Source organism: Cydia pomonella, chromosome 14, assembly GCF_033807575.1.
Source record: "Cydia pomonella isolate Wapato2018A chromosome 14, ilCydPomo1, whole genome shotgun sequence".
NCBI lineage: Eukaryota > Metazoa > Arthropoda > Insecta > Lepidoptera > Tortricidae > Cydia > Cydia pomonella.
In genome coordinates, this window is record NC_084716.1 from 20,262,540 (window position 1) to 20,283,425 (window position 20,886).

General features: G+C 36.5%; 1 protein-coding gene across 4 annotated transcripts in view; it reads right to left on the reverse strand.

Moving 5' to 3' along the window:
- Positions 1-20,886, reverse strand: part of LOC133525167 (protein kinase C and casein kinase substrate in neurons protein 1) — a 218,078-nt gene that overhangs the window by 19,872 nt on the left and 177,320 nt on the right. For 3 of the 4 annotated variants that reach the window (XM_061861429.1, XM_061861428.1, XM_061861426.1), the window contains one exon: positions 925-936. The exons of the other annotated variant lie outside the window; for it this stretch is intronic. In XM_061861429.1, coding sequence (XP_061717413.1) covers positions 925-936 — 12 coding nt within the window. The remainder of the gene's footprint in view (positions 1-924; positions 937-20,886) is intronic. 4 annotated transcript variants of the gene reach the window in all.

Here is a 20,886-nt window from a genome sequence, read left to right on the forward strand (position 1 = left end):
TATTGGTTTTATGGGTAATAATTATTCTGTTTTTTAGGATTGTGTTAAGATACTGTTTATACGGCTTGCCAATGTCGATTACAGATTTATTTACTAGTAGGTGAATTAGAGCGATTCAATTAGTTTTATCTATGTTGTTTGCAAATGGGTGCAACACGTACATTAAGCATTATAACTTTTTTCTATTTTTATTAAACTAATGCAAAGTATAGTTCTTGCTATCCACGATGGCGCGCAGATTTGTCAAATCTAACATTTAACAACATGACATTACACCTCAAGGCACGCGTCTTCGTGAATGACACGATATATACCAACTAAACACAACCTCACTTAATTCTTCATCCTTTCCAAATCCTACGTAAACATTCTTACACAAATTGACTAAGTCCCACGGTAAGCTCAAGAAGGCATGTGTTGTGGGTAATCAGACAACGATATATACCGTTGTCTATATAAATACTTAAATACATAGAAAACATCCATGATTCAAGAACAAATATACAAATATTTCTGCGCAGCCTCATCACACAAATAAATGCCCTTACTGGGATTCGAACCCAGGACCATCGGCTTCATAGACAGGGTCACTACCCACTAGGCCAGACCGGTCATCACATTAGTAAATTAGTGATTACATCTAAACCCAACTAGCTACTACATTATATACATGGCGCACAACACATCTAGACTTAAGTAAATGAACAGCAATAATCTTGCGCCAACAGCAACAGGCCGCAAGTACTAATAAGGTTAAAATGCACTCCCTCAAGCAAGAATATTCTAGCGCATGAGTTAGTTATAACCTATGTAATAGGATTTAAAACAGGACTCGAGGTTCATTAGCGTGACTCGGGAACAGTAGATATGACGGTAGGTATAGTATTGTAGGGGTGTAGCGACATCACATATTCACACACTCACCAGTAAATGACGCTGCGAGAACAAAACGATGTTGCATTAGTGATGCATCTTAGTACGATCTCATTTGACATTAGAAAGCTCATAATTTTTGCAGCATAGGATTCTTATTTTTTTAGGGTTCCGTACCCAAAGGGTCAAACGGGACCCTATTACTGAGACTCCGCTGTCCGTCCGTCTGACACCAGGCTGTATCTCATGAACCGTTATATTTAGCTAGTTGAAATTTCTACAGATTATGTATTTCTGTTGCCGCTATAACAACAAATACTAAAAACAGAATAAAATAAATACTTCTTTGCAATCTCGAGGTTGTCATCCAATCACCGAAGTTAAGCAACGTCGGGCGGGGTCAGTACTTGGATGGGTGACCGTTTTTATAGATAATGGTACGGAACCCTTCCTGTGCGAGTCCGACTCGCACTTGGCCGATTTTTTTTTCTAATTTGCCTTAACGATATCGGAATATCGGTGCCTACTTCGTCAAGAATAAAATCCTATATGAATAAAATCAAATCTTATGTAACAAATCAACCTCGAGTTAAAAAAGAGGAGGTCGTTTAAAGGACTTCTTTATTCACCTATAGCAACATGATCATACAGAAACTCGTGTCAATATAAATAACCGTTTAATTGTCCAAATTGTTTGTCTACAAAGAGGTAACAGAATAATGTTCTAAGAACAAACTTGTTTCATTAGTCTTGTTGAGTCGTCTCTTAACAATACCTACATTTAACGACACTCCCAAAAAACAGAAAATTTATCCGTACAACCGTCTACTTTATTTAAGAGTCTGCAGCAATCTCGGCCGAATTTCACCTTCCTATACCTATAAACATTTCGTTCTCATTTTTAAACTACGTGTTGGATTGTAATGAAACTTTGCACATACATGAGGTATATCTATTGCCTGTAGTTTGTTTAAATAGCTCCAGCTTACAAAACAAATGAAATAGAGCAAAAACAAGTTTTGCATGAAAAACTTAGATTCGCTGTATTTTTTAACTATGGTATCTGAAGCTACATAAACTAATTACAGGTATAGATATACCTTATCCTATTGTAAGTACAAAGTTCCAGAGCATTCTAGCTAGTTTTAAAATGAGAGAGTAACTAGGTTTGTATGTTTGTAGGATTGTATGGTAATTATATAATTAAGGCTAAACTTAGTTAAGATAATCTCGAAATATTCTGATTGTAACTGAGTTCGGACTGTATCTCAACTCAACAACAACACTGAAATAAACAGTTTTTTTTTATGGAGAATCGAGCTTGTTGCGGACTCTTAATGACAGCAGAGTTATTAATGGTAGAAGCGCTAAAGTCTAATAAAAATACATGCCTTGAATTTAAAACTGGAATAGATGTACCTACAGCAAGCTGCAAAATTTCATGAGCAAATTATTAATGAATTCATTCATAAAATGGCTAAGTAACTTTTTGATACGGAATTATGCAGTAATAATGAGCCAGATTTTGTCAAAAGTCGACAGTTGATCATTTACTAACCTCAATACATGGAGCAGGATTTTTTTAGACTTTACACCTCGACAACCAAACACCTTGGTGGCATAAATGACAGCCACGTGACGGCCATGTTCCATAACTGCTGCAACATCGTAAGTCATCTCAATGACATCGGAGTGTCGTATTGTTACGATGAAACAATGGCCCATAACTACGAATATACAAAGGTACCTAACACGTGCACAAGTCTGATTGCACTAAATTTACATACTTTTCATATTCTATATTTGGCAATCTATAAGAAGCCATTATAATATTACAATCAGATAAGTAACTAATTATATTATATATAATTCTGAGAAACAATAATGAGGAAGTGGAAAGAAGAAAAAATATTGCATTGAAAAAGTTTTGGTCTTTCAAACAAATTCATAAAGGAAAATACAGCATGAAGATAAAAAGAACTATAATGTATACTTGTATACTACCCCAGCTTACTCTACCAATGTCAAACATGGACCTACACAACATCAAACAAAAAACAACACAGCGGGCAATGGAAAGAAGCATCTTAAAAGTTAATAAACTCCAGAAAATCAGAAATTACATAATTATGCGACGCACAAAAATAAAAGACGCACTCACACAAGCCAGGAAACTAAAGTGGCACTGGGCAGGTCAAATTTCAAGATACACAGACAACAGATGGACATCATTAGCTACAACTTGGAAAGGTCCACTGTCAGCCAAAAGAAAAGCAGGTAAACCTTACAAACTGTGGTCCTACCTAATACTGGTGGTCGACCTAATAGAAGCAGTAGGCAAAAATTGGATTCAAAAGGGAAGAAATAGAAAATTATGGAAGAAATGGGAAGAGACCTTTACCCAAATGGGATAGCTCAACAAACATCAATACTTGACTTTAAAGGAATTCAACTGTAATTGAGTTATGGAAATAAACAAGGTTTTATTATTATTATAACTAATTGGCTAACAATTCTCAAAAAATTCTCACCCGAAAAAACATATCTAAGCGTCTTTAGGCTATGGTCTCCTATTTGATGCTATACGCGAAGTTTAACGACAGCGTCAAAGTTGCGATCGACGTCAAGTCTGAACGCCACACAGAGCGTCGACGCTCAACACGTCCGCAGTGGAAGACGACGTTTCAGTCGGTGCTCCAGATTGATCACGTTTTATGAAACCCTATCTTTTTGCTCAGAGCCGAGAGGATACTCAGAAAAGACAATTTAACTATAGACTAAGCAGAGCTCGACGAACTGTCGAAGATGCATTCGGAATATTGGCTAATGTTTTTAGTTTTCATACACCAATACACATGGATCTAAGAGTATCATAGACTACCTAATATTGGCAGCATGTTTGACGTACAGGGTACTTAAAGCTTTCATTGATTTTAACAATAATTCGTCTTTTTCTTTATTGAATTTCGCCAGTTTGTATGTGACACGACCTCAACGCTGCAATGATTCAAAATAACTATGGACGAGAAGCAAAGCGATTTAATGCCTCGTACGATGTCAAGACGCCGACGTCGAGGTGTGAAGGAGACCGCAGTACATCTCGATGGCGATTATAGAAGACCACAGCCTTACGCTTTTGACAATAATTTCGCTAAACACTTCCTTAACGGTGATTGTTCGCATTGATAATCGACAAAAATCCACAAATTCCACATTCCCTCTCTTTGCCTTCGTAGATAGTGTAGATAGGTTATCTTCATATCTTTTTTTTTTATTAATCAGGAAACAACTCTCTCTTCTGATCAATAACGGATTTCGCTTTGAGCTACCACTCATGCAGACTTAATTATACATTAATCCGTACACGCGTTGCATTTTCACGTATCACGTAAAGTACACGTGCCTTTGTGAGCACCCTAGCCAGCCGGCTTGAAGCGTCATCCATCATGAACGCCAACTCAGCAGTCCTAGGGCTGTCACGCAGTTTTTTTCATTATATTTAGTGACATCTGATGGATTAACTGTATTTAAATGCTATTTTTATCTCTTTATTTTACACACTTTAGGAAATTAAAGTGATAAAATAGGTTTGGCGTACCTGGCAGAGTAATAAAACTGTAATAAAATTAATAATAAGTAGAATAAATGTGTCATTATCTATGAAAAGGGACCAGTTATAAACGATGCTCCGATACAAATACAACGCTGCGCGACGCAGTGCGGCGTAAGCGCCATCGACAATAAGGTCCATTTTCATAGATAATGCCACAAATTAAGTTGAATGTGGATATACCAAATGTATGGAATACTGAAATGACTCACAATATATACAACAAATACGAGAAAAAGAAAGCTTCTTAAGTACTTACTTTAAACCAAACAAAGTTGATAAAAAAAGCTTATATCTAATTAATTTAAAATACATCCCGACTTCGTCTATACCTTGACCACTAATTGATGGAACTTTAGGACCCGTGCGAAATCGCCTTTTCATACAAAACGTGACCCAACTCATTTTTAAATTTTTTTTCGATTTTTTTATTTTTTTTTTTATTATTATTTTTTTTTCGAATTATAAGAGTTAAGATCATTTAAAAATTTGCATGAAATCTGTTTTTCGCTACTAATTTTTAAACTAATCATAGCTATATTCAATATACATCAAATTATGTAAAAATATTATCCATAATTTCAATATCCAGAGAGGAAAATGTTGACTACGTTTGTACGGAGATGCGGCCGTCCCCTTTCCTAAAACGTTGCAGGTGTATTTCAGAACTATTACACGCGATAAATTGTTTATTTCATGAAAGGAGAATTGCTTCTTCATACTCATTGCATGACATATTACATGTCAAAAATTGAAATTAAATTAGATAAGTAGTTTTTTTTTTATGGTAGAGGAGGCAAACGAGCAGACGGATCATGGTAAGCGATTACCACCGCCCATGGACACCTGCAACACCAGAGGGGTTGTAAGTGCGTTGCCGGCATTTAAGATGGGAGTACGCTCTTTAAGTTACAATTATAATTATTAATTTATAATTGCATTATTATTAAAGTTTCGGGTGATATAAATATGTCAAATTTTATGGACGGCGCGCTGCCGTTGTGTCTCTCTTATAAAATGTGGAAAGTACAAAATATGACAATTGCCGCGACCCCTTGAAAGACACCTTTCACGGTGCCTATACCTATTCAACTTGAGCACGTCCAGTCACCCTCTATCGCTACCCATCTTACCGACGTGTGTGTCTTCTGCTTTTACTCACAATAAACTAGCATATACTTTACGCAAAATTCAATCGATATGTTCGATTGAGAAAGTAAAAAGTTTGCATTCACGAAGAAAGAATGTTGGGTCCTATTGAAGAGATACGAATGAGCAAGTTGGCAACCCTAACATTATTTCAGTTCACCTGATTGATTATCTCTATCATCGTGAAAAGCATGTTCGTTTACACCTAGGCTTTTTATAGCTGGTTATTTTCAGGATAATGCTTTGAGGAAAATAGGTCTGAAAATACAATGTATCATATGAACTGTAGGGACTGCGTCCTACATTCGCCCAAGCTTTAGATGATATTAAATAAATAATATATTAATTTAGCTTTTCCCGTTATGCGCAATGTGCATTTTAGTTAATAGCAAACGTAACTGTTTATTACGAGTTTGACCGTTACAGGGATGAGCTTGTAAAACCATTGTAATATAAGTAATCTGTTTCCTTCCCTTTGTCGGCACTTGCCTTTGTGTTAATGTCTTTTTGTTTTATTTGTTTTTGTCAGTTTCCGAATATTGTTAACTTGAAGTCATAAACTATAATTTATAGCCAGCGGGGTAATTCGTGGGAAACTTTAGGATTCGCCATGTGCGAAACCGTTATAGGTTCTGTACCGCTGTTCCTATTGCGTACCTGATGCAAGGTTATAATCATCGGGATCGCGGGAGTCAGAAGATAGTTCGTAGTCAGACGTCAACTCGTTGTCTCGTACCTATTATCATAGGTTGAGCTTGATATCGTATCGCTCCCTCGTATTCTCTTGGTACCTATCTTTAACGGTTGAGCTCGACTATATATCGCTCCCTACTTATTATTGTAATTAGTGTTTGTTTAGTATTGAGTTGTGTTAATATAGATTTATTATTGTTACCGCGTCTGAACTTTTTATTTGCAACAATCCCAACACCTAAGTACATATACCAAACCCCACTGCCAAAGAACCGTTAAGATATACCATAGTATTAAAACTACTCGCATGTATTGTATGTATGTATTTACTTTATCCATCAACGTTGAAAAAAAGGAGTTGCTATGTTTGCTCGTCACAAACTTTGGAATGACAAAATGTAAAGGTATCACTTTAAACGTCAAATGTCTATGAAAAAGAAACGTTTATTGTGGCATGCCCACACTTTGACACATTGAACTCTGTATAGAATTAACTTAGTTAGACGGACTGTACCTCAAAATCGATTAATTATTTTCGTAAGCCGAATGTAAAGCCAGAGGGCAGCCCTACTGATGTATTCGAAGCGCGCCTAAATGAGATTCAATAAGCCCACAAAACTGGCGTATCGCAACACCTTTGTCACATTTTATCGACAGTCACTTATAGGGAATGGGCACGGTGGCGAGTGAATTGAGCCCATGTTGAAAGGTATTAGGAAGAATACGAAGCCTCAATTGGGCGCTTCATTATCATTGTGAATCAGTCCTTTTAAAGGCTATTTCATGTTTTATGAAGCAAGGATTTCTGAACAAACTTCCCATATTTGAATGCGAAAGGAGAGCATAATGTTGTGTTTCATTGCTTTTTAGAATTCTGTAGTCAACTAGGATCTCTTATAGTTTTCGCCACGATTCCCAGAGCCATAGGGCTACTTGGTTACTTAAGTTGGGTCACCGGCCGTACAAAATGTTTTTTTTTTTTCGTTTTACCCCAATGGTGTCGTTGGATACGTCTTTTAAAATCAATAGAGGTCTCCAACAACCATTTTTGATAAATATTTTAGGAAATAATCGCTCCAAAAGAAAAAAAGTATGAACCCCCTTGGGCCCCCTCTAACTTTTGAACCATGGGTCCAAAAAATATGAAAAAAATCTTGAAACAAAAGCTTAACAAGTACTTTCAATGAAAACTGTACCGAACGTGATCGATCCAGCCGTTTTAGAATTCTTGCGAAAAGTCTTTTCTTCTTATTTAAAAGGACGTAGGCACAAAACGCTGCGAAGATACTCTCTTATGCTTATAATGTACAATGATACTTACTAATAGCGCCTGTTTAGCTTATTCTGGCAAAATGGTAACTACGAAAACCTACACTGGCCCGAAATGCTCTTGGCCGATTTTATATGTGTTAAATAAGATCATATTCTTATTCAGCTGTATAAGAAATCCCTACTGGTCTAATACGAAGCGCTCTTAAATGAGATCTAATCAGCCGACAATACCTCGCGTATCGCAACACCTTGCGCCTTTGTCACAGTGTTTTATTGACAGCCGCTAAGCGAGTGGGTACGGTGGCGAATGAAACGTCTTGAAAGGTATTAGCAAGAATGAAGAGGGTCCATTTGTGTTACTCGTACTTTTGTTACTTGTAGAGCTAAATCGATGTATTTAAGATGATTATTTAGGTTCACAGTAATCAATACGTGTAAAGCACATTCGTTTACCAGCGAGATCACGTGCCCGAGTAAATGAAGTGCGGTGTGAAAATGATTGGGAACCAATGACGTGTCCAATTTGTAATGTAACAGTATCGAGGACTGTTACGCTCTGCTTCCACTGCGTTTCGTGTTTTGTTACTCATTACCCATTTATTTTATTAACCTTTAGTTAATACAGGCGAAACCAGAAAATAAAAGGATGAAGAGTTTTAACTTTACTATTAGAAAGGTATTTTTAACTGTATTTTAAACGTCAAGTGGTTTTTAGTGAATATACGATTATCTTATCGTTCCAAATCTTATAAGGTAAATGTGGAAAAGATCGGCATATTTTTTTTGGTTGGGAAGACCGCCATAGAGCAAGATTTCTCTCATACGTCGCTCAGACATAATCAGAAAGGAAGAGTTTCACTCCTGCTCTACCGACCTTCTGTAAGTGGAGTATGCGTACAAACTGCAAACGCAAGAGTTAGAAACGTCTTCCCCACATTAACCTTTGTTCAATATCTCAAGAAGACCTCATGCTGCAGCTCATAAAATGTATGCAGAATTTAATAATTTTCACAACGCAAATGCTTTGAGCATGATTATATAATAGTTCAAGTTCAAAGTTGGCAATGGGACCCCGAGTATGGTTATGCAAGCGGGCAGATGTATTCAATTTCCTACCTCGCCGTCTGCCGGACGCTTTCTAGGTCAATGTGAGATATTAATAAACCACTTCTTTCAGGGTTTCGATGTGTGTAAATATGGGTTGACGTGTGCACATTTAAGATGTCACATCGTTCTAAATATAAATGGCGAGGGGACCGCTCGCGGTAAAATGGAGAGGAAATGCAATTTACCAGTACGATTGTCTTTATCAGGGGGATGTGGTATTAGTAGCCTAAAGTACCCAGACGGGCGAGTAAGTTCGTGAACTTATGGCTCGACGATTTTTTTCGCTTGTAAAGGACGCGTACTTAGGCTAACACACAAGCGAAAAAGGTCATCGAGCCGTAAGTTCGCGAACTTACTCACACGTCTGTTTGGGTCTTTAGGATAGATTTCATAGGGGAACAAAATAATAGCACTAATTATTAGACCGAAGAAATTATTTATTAATTACAGAATTGCAGGTTTACGGTAAGTCTTGTTGGGGACAATTTTGTTCCCGAGCCACAGAAACCAGTGTTCAATCGTGTAGTGCTTCCGTTACAAAACGGTTCATGTAGGTCTCCGCGGAGTGCGGTGCGAAATATGATTACACTAAGTATTGCTATCACTTTCCATCAGGTATTTAATTCGTTTGTAAAAGTTACGAAAATCCTGGTCACGGCACCAAATTGTCAACACTCCCTGTACTCTATGCTATCTATTTAAAGCGGCGCTAAAGAGGGCGACCTTGGTTGGAAAAACTTGTTATATTTTTATCTGTTTATACGCGGTGTCACTGAATCTCGGAAAAAGAAATTAAACTTGTTTAAGTAGTAAAAAATAACAGTTTTATCATTATTGCGATTTTAAAAAAACCTCTTGAATACATTTAAGGGATAAAATCTTTAAAGTATTGTATGTCGTAAGCTAAAATGTATATATGTTTATTATTGTATATTCTGGTTAAACTAGTAAAAGTTGCACAAGCTAATGTTCCTAAGTGGCTGCCATGTGTGTACATGCCATGTACACAGGTGCAGCATAATGAGTTCTGCAATTTTCTACTGAAACACAAGTAGTTTCTGGAGAAATGAAGGGAAATGGTTTCTGCACTTAAGATCAAGAAATACGGGAAATCTTTGCATAAAAACTCTACACAGCAGCTTCTTGTTATAGTTATTTAACGCCGTTAATTAACAGAACAGAAACGCTAAAAATTTGCAGACCCATGGCAGTGGGTATTATAAATATACAATACAAATACAATACAAATCCTCTTTATTGCACAACCTCTGAAAAAATGTACATGGAAACACATAAAATACATGAATATGATAAATATAATATTATACAAACGCATTATTGCCTTATACAAAGATAATTTAATTAATGGTGCGTACCTACTGTTACAACTCTGTTACAACTCGCGAAAGCAAGTTCCTATGGTTGAACAAACTAAATATCGTAAGATATTTTTGACACTTCGTCACGCAAAATGTAATTATTTCAGATGTCAGTACCAGCCTGGCCGCCCCTTATCTACCCTTGGCTTTAAGTTAATGACTCTAATTAATGGTCTGGATAAACTAGATTACAGCGGGACCGCTAAGGACAGATAAAAAAGATAAACCCGAGCGTAAATGAATATGTCAAAATACGCAGCTGTGCAAGTAGCTTTCAGTTGAGTAGTGTCGCATTTTAATTTATACTAATATTATACTTAATATGTAAGTACTCGAGACAAAACCTGAAAATCATATTATACCTATCTGACTTTCAAATCCGCATCGGCGATTGAATCCTTTAACAGAAAATTATTGTTCGTCATTTGTACTCATCGATTTATTCTGACTGACCATAGCATCTATGTGCTAAATTATATTTTATATTGTACATAAAATGATTACCTATAAATACTTAACCGCATCGTAAACGGCATAACTAACAGCAAAGACCTTGGATAAAACAAATGGGTAATAAGTAATAAAACACAAAACGCAGTGGAAGCAGAGCGTAACAGTCCCCGATACTGTTACATTACAAATTGGACACGTCATTGGTTCCCAATCATTTTCACACCGCACTTCATTTACTCGGGCACGTGATCTCGCTGGTAAACGAATGTGCTTTACGCGTATTGGTTACATCTTTAAAAACGCGGACGATTACTAAAGAGAAGCTTCTCATTCATGTTGTTATTGAAATACTTTAAGAATTGTGTGTTGACAAATTTTAAGTACTTCAAGGAGGATCTGATATTCATTTGGTCTATATAGGATCAGATTTTAACAATATTAATTAGGTTACATAAAGAGGAGGGGAGATAAAAGCTTTGAAAAGCTGATCATTGTTGGAAACATGGAGGGCAAACGAGGCCGGGGACGGTCTCCATCAAGATGGAGCGATCAAGTAAAAGGGTCCCCATCAACCAACTTTTGCCCCGTCGTCAGGGACGCGATGAACAGGCACCGATGAAGGCAGATCATAAAAACCAGTTGTGGAGCATCCACATTCACTGATGACAACGATCCTCACTCATCAGGGAGAAGAGAAAGTTTGAACAGCCTTAGTTGTCAACCTATGTTACTATTTTTTAAGTTATGACTACTATTCCCTAAACTTGGAAATGCGCGAACCGAATTATTTTCGTCTCCGTTGAACAATGATGCAATCAGACACCGCTGTCTCAAAACCGCCTAAAGTTTCTCTAAATTCAATTAAATAGCGCTGAAAACTGGGTGTAGTTTAGCGTTCTGGTAAAACTTTCCTTCAAGTCGATTCAGAAAGCACGATACGAGCCAATACCAAGAGCTACATTTGGCTCGCTATTCTAAAAGTAAAGATTTAAATGAATCTTCCAACAGAAAAATATTCGAGGTATTGCCAGTTTGCGGAGTTTTATCTCGCAACATTTAAATTAAATTTATCTAACATGTATTGATTTTAATGCGGGGATGCATACCGCACTTAACATATGACAGTTAATTATTTAATATTAAAAGGCTATCGACACTATTGATTACATTTATTATTTATTATTTTCTGTACATAGGTACAGAAGAGATAAATTAGAAAATATTATACGGTCAACCTAACCAAAATTGCAGTCATACGAAAGTCATGCGAGTTGCCTGTAGATTTAATGATTTGATGTGTATGAGATACGAAATATTTTCTAAATAACGATGATGTTTAATCTTGCGATACAATCCTGGCTTTAATATTTAACTACTTTTTAGAATATACGAACATTGTCACGATGGGCCAGGGCCTGCCCATAAACAGCCACTTAGCTACGTCGTGCATAGTATATGGGCCAGGGTGGGCAGTTACATTTTGATAACTCGGTGAGACACGGTTAGTACTTATATGGAGTGCTCGGGTGAAGGGATTACCCATATGGACCGCACGAATAGGACCGGTGGAGCATCCTACATATTATTAACCTATACCAAAATCGGTATTTGATAATGAAAGGTTTCTGTTTATTTATTTAGGAGAACTTACACATATTTGACTAGTGGGTAATGTGCCGTATGATTTTTCATCTTAACGGAAATTTAAAAAACGTTGTCTGATGATCCAGGAAATGCTCATCCACCATATTTTTGGTATCAATACTGTACTGGATCCGTTTAATACTCTTTCGTAGTAAACAATTGGGATTGAACACACACGATACAATACTAAGACCGGCCAAGTGCGAGTCGGACTTGCGCACGACGGGTTCCGTATCATTACGCAAAAGACGGCATAAAAATCACGTTTGTTGTATGGGAGCTCCACTTAAATATTTCTTTTATTCCGTTTTTGGTATTTGTTGTTATAGCGGCAACAGAAATACATCATCTGTGAAAATTTCAACTGTCTAGCTATCACGGTTCATGAGATACAGCCTGGTGACAGACAGACCACTGTCCAGTGGAGTCTTAGTAATAGGGTCCCGTTATACCCTTTGGGTACGGAACTCTAAAAACGATAGTGTGCATTTCAGGTACCACCAAGATAATCTTTATTCTTTTTACACTAAAACCATGTGGCACATCTAACTTGTGGGACCATGGAATGATTACTAAACATAAATATTTCAAGAGTAGCGATCCAAATAAAATTGACATTCGAATTACAATTTCAAACAGATTACATTCGAAAGGCCATCTACTATTCTCGCGAAAGCGGACAAATATGGTAGTATACATTTCTGTGACCACCAAGATTCGTATGTTCATAATGAATTGATTCCATCAATGCAAATGATTCTACGAGCGAACCGAATACCGCGCTTCCGATTAGAATTCTCATTCGAATTACAAACGTATTCGACAGCCCATGCAATCCCAAGTCGATATTGGTCCAAACCGCGTCTGCGGTGTTGTCGCGAAAGCGGGCAAGTGTGCCACGGGCACACACCATGGGAGCGTGGGGAAGGCAAAAATGACATTCTTACGATTCCACGGCGGTTTCACTGCGGGTGGATTAGATGCTTTATTGTTTTGTTGATAGCTGTGTTAGTTTATATATTAGTAGTATTAAAATATGTGGCTTTGAGGCGAGTAATTATAATTAACAGTATTCCATTTTTTTTACTAAAAGCAGAGCTATGAATGAATTTTTTCTAAGCAACTTAGGCTAAGAATATGAAATCGAATGTTATTTATTTATATTTCGCCCTATAACTTTAAATATGTAATAGTTATTTGTTTTACAAGGGGGCAAAGTTGTTGTTTAACCTTTCGTGCTAATATTGATACCCGAGCAAGTGAAAGATTGCAAAATTGAAGAGGAGATCGTTAAGTGGAATCTTGAGCGTTGCAAGGGTTTTAAGATACGAGGGTTAAACAAATTTTGCCACCGAGTCAAACACAAAATTTGTCACCACACCAACGCAAGGAAAATACTAACTGTAAAATATCAAACAAAATCAATTCAAAATTAATGTCAATAAATATTTATCATTCAAAATCATCATTTAAAAGTCAAAATTTGCATTTTATTACATTGCTAAACATGTGGATAAAATGCAACTTTCAAGTTTTTGAACAATCAAGAGGTCTTTTACCAGCTGGTGTGGTGGAAAGTACATTTTTAGCACGAAGCGCTTCATGAAAACCTTTTTCATGCCGCCTGCTTTTAATCACCCCTGTCCGATACACGGACCTTTTCAATTACACCTCCTGTTTCCAGTCACCACGGCTTGTTTAATGTTCCCTATTTTGATCAGCAAGATTTTGTGGAGCTTTGTTTGTACAGAGTAATTTGTGTGGTATTATAGTAGATTGTTTTTACATCTGAACTTTTGATTGAATGCCAATGAATGTCGCCAGTCGCATACACAGTTTTCATTTAATGAAATAAATAAAAACTGATTACATTATCGCAAACACTTCGCACATACTAGGCAAATGATCATAATTATGAAACCCTGGGACTTGTATTAATAATACAAACCTGAGACTTAATAATAATAATAAAATTCTTTATTGTGCACTACTAAAGAAAAGCTCATATTACAAACAAAGACAGGACTTAAATTAGTAGTTAACAACAGGCGGACTTATCGCTATAAAGCGATCTCTACCAGACAACCTTCAGATAGCAAACCGGTGGCAAGAAATAGGCTTAATATTAATAATACAAATCGCTGACAGCGTTGACAGACAGACAGACAGACAGACAGGCAGAAGCTAGATAGGAAAAATTAAAAACAACACCGCATTAGGTTATTGGGTGATTAATTTTTTAAACCAAGTAAGTAGTTTTATCCGTTTTAGCGTGTTTCAAAACACGCTAAAACATAAAAAAACCGTTTTGTCTTAATTATCCTTAATTTCCCATACAACGTTTATTAGTCAGTTTTGTAACGGTCCATAGAACATGTACTTATAGTTAACTGCGTTACAAAAGTGGGACACCCAACATTTGTTATGTTTAAAAAAAGTACAGGGTACACTTTTTTCAGAAAATGTCATTATGATAAATGTCAATATTATCCAAATAACAGATAATGAGTTGATAAGTGTATATCAATGCATTAATCAATACTGATAATGAATCTTTATCAGTGCGAAAGTATATCAGTGGGTGAGGGCTGCGATGACTCACAGATAATCGGAATTAGCCTACTTATTGAGTAATTTGATAGGTATGTGTAATCAATGATTGATTTATATAGGTATTGCTCGCTACCAGCAATTATTTGAGCATATCAGAAACATTAATTTGAAAATGATCGCGTAATAGGATGTTTAATTTATTTACAGATATACAGATATTTATTGGTAAAATATTGATTATTGTTGTTAGAAATAAATGTTGGACAATTGTTTGAAATCAATGAATTTTATTTATTTAAGATAAATACATTTTGCATGTCATACATTTTTTACGAATAAAATTGTTATTAAATAAGTTACGAATGTTATAAGTTAGGACTTAGGACCCCATTCAGTACGATGTGTTGAATCAATAGTTGATCAATTGAGTAATAAGCGTGTTCTAAAAGTAATTAATTCAGCTTTTTGTCAAATGTTGAATCACTTTTTGATTCCTTTATGTCAGTCGGTACTGAGTTATAAAGTGTTGGTCCAATGATATTGAGCGACTTCGCGAGCCGGCATTTAGGAGCAAGCAGGACAGGTAACCTGCGAGCTGGGCGACTACGGTTAGATGCACTACACTTGTGCAGGTGTATATTGGTTCTGACAAACATACAGGGACTTAATTCGCACCTGGAGTTTATTTAGGGTGACTAAATAATGACCTGAAACAGAAAAAAAAAATCCGCCATTTCGGGGTTGATCTTATAGTAAAAGTTGCTCAATATGACCTATTTATTCATAACTAACATTATTTAAAACGATTTGATACGGCTTCAAGACAAAAACTGGTTGTGTACAATTATTTAATTTTTCCTTGAGATTTGTGTTATCAAGGTTCGACTGTAAGCTACGGGATATTTCCATCGACGAGTATTTTGACAGTTTATACGAATAAACACTTCATTAGGTCGACCACTTATCATCGAGATTACGTTTGCCTTAACAGTGCAAGCTCGGCCCAATTTCACCTTCCCATCCAAACAGTTTCGTTCTCATTTTAAAACTACGTTTTGGATTGTAATGAAACTTTGAACATACAATGACGTGAGGTATATTTAGTCCTGTATTTGTGTGAAAAACTTAAATTAGCTGTTTTCTTTAACTAAGGAATCTGTAGCTACATAAACTTATTACAGGACTAGATATACGTTATCCTATTGTAAATAAAAAATCTGAGCAATCTAGTTATAGTTAAATAACTTAAGTCACCTGTTGTATGTAGTTGTGACGTGTTCGAATAGACATTTGTTTTGTTTGTGTGTGTCTTTTAAACATGTATTGTCTATTTGAACACGTCACAACTACATCGAACAGGTGACTTACTTAAGTTTTTTACCTATAGTTATTTTAAAGTGAGAGTAACTACGTTTGTATGGAGATTCGAGCTTGCTGGGGGACCCATGATATTCTTCAACTGCATGTTACGTATATATATATTTTTTTATACCACGACGGTGGCAAGCAAGCATACGGCCCGCCTGATGGTAAGCAGTCACCGTAGCCTATGGACGCCTGCAACTCCAGAGGTGTTAAATGCGCGTTGCCGACCCTTTAAAAATCTGTACACTCCTTTTTTGAAGAACCTCATACTGTAGACCCTCGGGAAAACCTCGGCAGGTAGCTCATTCCACAACCGGAGCGTGCGCGGGAGGAAGTTCCTCTTAAACCGCACAGTGCGTGACCATTTAGGTTCTAGGGTGTAAGGATGAACACCCTGCCGACGGCGGGCGGTGCGGTGATAGAAAATAGCCGTGGGCATCATGTCAAACAATTCTTCAGAGCACAGCCCATTGTACAAGCGGTAGAACACACATAAGGAGGCAAAGTCTCTCCTTAGACTTAAAGGTTCAATACCGCTTGTGAGTTTGGGATCGTCGACGATTCGATATAACTGGACATTGCTGAAAGTGCAGTACACTTAAGACTTTTTTAGACAACACGCCACCGCAGTCTTATCTACCTTTAGAACGTGATCTAGTATGAAACTAGAGTAGATATAGGAATACTAGCGAATACCGAGCACGAAACAGAAAATCATTGGTACGCCAAATATTTACCGCTTTGCAAAAACTACGCACAATAATCACAAATTCCGAAACGTGCCTTGACCGATAAAGTATATCCCATAGCGTGTCTGTTATTATTTTTAATTATACTTGCAGCTAAGAGGCAATCGGCAGCGTCGACTGAACGGGTGCAATGTTGTTATTCCATCGACTACAGAGAGAAATACTTTAAGAAACCAGTATAAAGTATATCTGGATTAGCGCGTGTACTGACGTGAAATTACGAAAATGTTTATATAAACATGCAATGCTGTTAGACTCGGACCAAGACAAGTTTGCAACGATTTTGATAGCACAGGCAGTGCAAGTGTTATTTTAAACGTCAAACTTCTATGCAATTACCATTTTGAATCGTTGCAGACTTATCTTGGTCTGACTCTAATATGCTATTGGATACAAAGTGCAACTATTTAGAGGACTCCCTGACCTCACTATCTTGAAGATAAATGACATCAAAATCCGGCGATTTTAGGCAAACATTGGTTTTTTGGCGTTACTTTTGTGTGAATTTATTAAAACCCACCTGTTCCTTACATCGACTGTTATGTTCATATAAAACAGAAGTGTACTTATGTTTTTTATTTATTTCATAATTATTAATGCATAAACAACACTACGTTTTTTCTTTAAACATGATCTGCGCGTGAAGTGAATACGTTATATTGCGAAAGGGATCGACTTAACTCGTACCCAGAATCGTAAATAATACGACCGTTATGGTACATTTTTTTAATAATTTAAGTTACCTACCTACTTCCAAGCTTTTTCAAATATTTTTGCCGCCACAACTGAAGATCTCGGCTAACCAGCGCTCGCGCACCCATTGCGAACACCCACCCAGGTGCTCGTAGCCTAGATACCACGACTGTATCACATAACAAGCGCATTATCATAGCGGGAAAAGTACTGCACTTACGCCCTTATACGTGTAAAGTTCGGTTACATAACGCACATTCGCGGTCATAAGTGTTGCGCGTTGTGATTAATTTAACACTTGTTCTGTTAAATGGTTGTTATGGTTTTATAAATAAGTATTAAGTAAGGAGTAGCATGTAACTATTAAAATGTATAAATACTTTTTTTTATTTTATTAGCCTATTTGTGTGTCCCACTGCTGGGCAAAGGCCTCCCCTCTAGCTTTCCAATCCTCCCTGTGTTGAGCAACGTCCCGCCAGTCCCGCTGAAACGCATCCAAGTCGTCCCGCCATCTCTTTCTCGGTCTGCCCCTGCCACGACTACACTAAATACTTTTAATTTATGGAAATATAAAACGGGCTTGGTCACATTTAAGGGCTAAAAGGGCTTTTTTCTTGACTTTAAAGACCTTGATACAAAAGCTCTTTAGTAGTAAAAAGGCTTTAGGTGAGTAATTCGTTTCCGAAGGTATAAAAATGCTGTAACTTTATACGAAAATATCTAACAAGTCAAGAAAAATAATAGATTATATCTCAGGTTAATATTAGTAGGTATGCAACATAATACAAGGTATATAAACGAACAACGAACGAAAGGTTCCAATATCAGTATCATCCGGATTATACTATACTTATACTACCGATAAACATGTCAGAATAGTGACAAGACGTCACAGCTTATCATTTTACAAGTTATTTATCGAAATATTGATTGCTATTTAAGCCTTTATTGAGACCCCGCGCCTTCGCATGTAATATAATAACTTATATTCTACTAGAACAACTAACGAGACCAACAATGAGCAATTTTTAATAAATAAATAAACATACAGTATGTGTGGCATCAGGGCTTGGAACCGGTATTGAAATACCTGTTAATATCGATCCAAAACTGTTATATTATTTCGTTCATTAAAAACCGGTTAATTGATTGAACGCGGAGTAAAATATTTTTTTCTCTCCTAACCGATGAGGGAACGAATTTGTATGGTTCCTGGAGAACGATGCAATACCGGTTAATCTCGGCTTTCGGAGAGACTCGGTTAAACTCGTCTTTATACGTCAAAGAAATGGCAATACTTTCTCATGCTATCCTTCTTTGACATTTTCAATTTAACCGGTTAATTTCGTTAAACTAAAACGAAAGACGAACTAATTTGGCATAAACCAGTATCTCAACAGAACAATTATTTAACCGGCAATCGCAAATGAAACAAAATCCTTTTCGACGGTTAAAATGGTTTCAGAGTCCTGCATGGCACACACTTAAAAGACTTGAGCAGCCAGCGCTACATTGCAATTCTGAACGGATAATCATTGGAGCGCCTTCTTCTACTCCTCAAAGATATAATTAATCATTTAAATTTAACCAATTAAAATTCTTTGAAATATACAAATGCTATTAAATTAATATAAACTTATTACAGTAACCAAACGAGTGGAACGTCAATTAGATTCAAACTACTCGTACTATTACGAAATTATCACGCCATGTACGGTCAAGGAATTTAATTTCCTACCCATTTCGTACCTTGTCACAGTGACAAACAACATGAAACTAGCTAGAGACCTCATACTATTGTCACTGTGACAAGGTACGAAATGGGTAGGAAATTAAATTCTTTGACTGTACATGAGACTACACGATAAAAATTAATTATATCAAATAAGGTGTCTGACTAATAAGATTATGTACTTTGTATGACGCGGGTGACATGGATTATGAACTAAATTTTAATAGAAATTGTAAGACGAAAAATTTTGCTTCTTCATACCTTAGTTGACTTTGGGTTCCATTAATTGATCTGTGGTCGAATTAGGAATGCGCAAACGGGCAATTTGTCAATGAAGGCAAAAACGTGCTCAAGCTAGAATTGCAAACGTCAAAGCATAAATACATTCAAACCCCTATTGGCAACCTTATCACAACTAGTTAAGAATTACTTTTACCTCGTTAGTGTGACGTTTATTGTGGGTTTTCTATACATTAAGATTATCGGGAGCGCGGGAAAGGAACGTTGCAAATGCATTGCGATGTGCGTAAATCTGAAATGAGTCTGAGGTGATGTGTTGGAGCTCAGAATGGAAAAAAGCAAGGAGTAAAAAAAGGTACACTAACTATTGAAAACAGTTTTTTCTAAATCGTAGGAGTTTTTATACTCTGTTTCGAATTAGTAAATACAGTAAAAAAATAACCTGCATTAAAAGAAGGATGATTCCCGATTTATATATAAGGGCCTGTTTCATAATGTCCAAGTCAAGTATTGGATAACTAATTAACAAATAAATTAAATGCCAGGTAAAACTTCCTGCAAAACTTAGCACTGTATGTAGATACAGTGTAGTAAGACAGTTCAGCTTATTTGAAGATGAAGTGGCAAGTAGCTTATTCAGGACTTTTCTTGGACATTGTGAAACAGGTAGATCTCTGATAGAAGAAGATACTGATAAAAACATATGACGACTTTCAGAATTAATAATCGTGCAGAATTATGATGACAAAAGAACTTAACCAGCAACTTCTTCATTTATCTTTTTTAACATAATAAATGAATAACTAGTGGAGTGTAAATATGCTACTTGAGCATACAATAGTCGTATATAAAACATCAAGAATTTCGCAAAAGTTATATGAAGTTGTTTCTCATAAATGCACGCGTCGTTCAGAAGTTCATTCAGTAGAATGAAGGGTGGAAAATTCATTGAGGCAGCATAATAGGTTTAAAAATAGTCCGCTCTTCCGTGTACGCTCGGTGCTCGCATGTGGAAACCCTCTGGAACAATTAAAACCGCAGACTCGTAGTAAGTATTCTTTGTCTAAGGGCAGAGATATACTGGTCCACCAATATCGTACTGGTTCACCAACATGCTGTGTTTAGTCAGATGTGAAAGCCCCTATGAGCGCAGTTCCATGTTTTTGGTTTGGTCAGCTTTTGACATCTTTAATTTTCCATTATGGTCAGTATACTTATGTACTTGTATCTTCAAACGTTCTTATTTTAATTCACTTTGAATAGTTTTCTAAGACTGCTGTCATATGTTGGCAAAAAGTCGCGCTGAGTCTTCAACTCCAGACATTTTAGTAAGTATATAAGATCGCCAAATTATCATTCGTGTGACATCAAAAT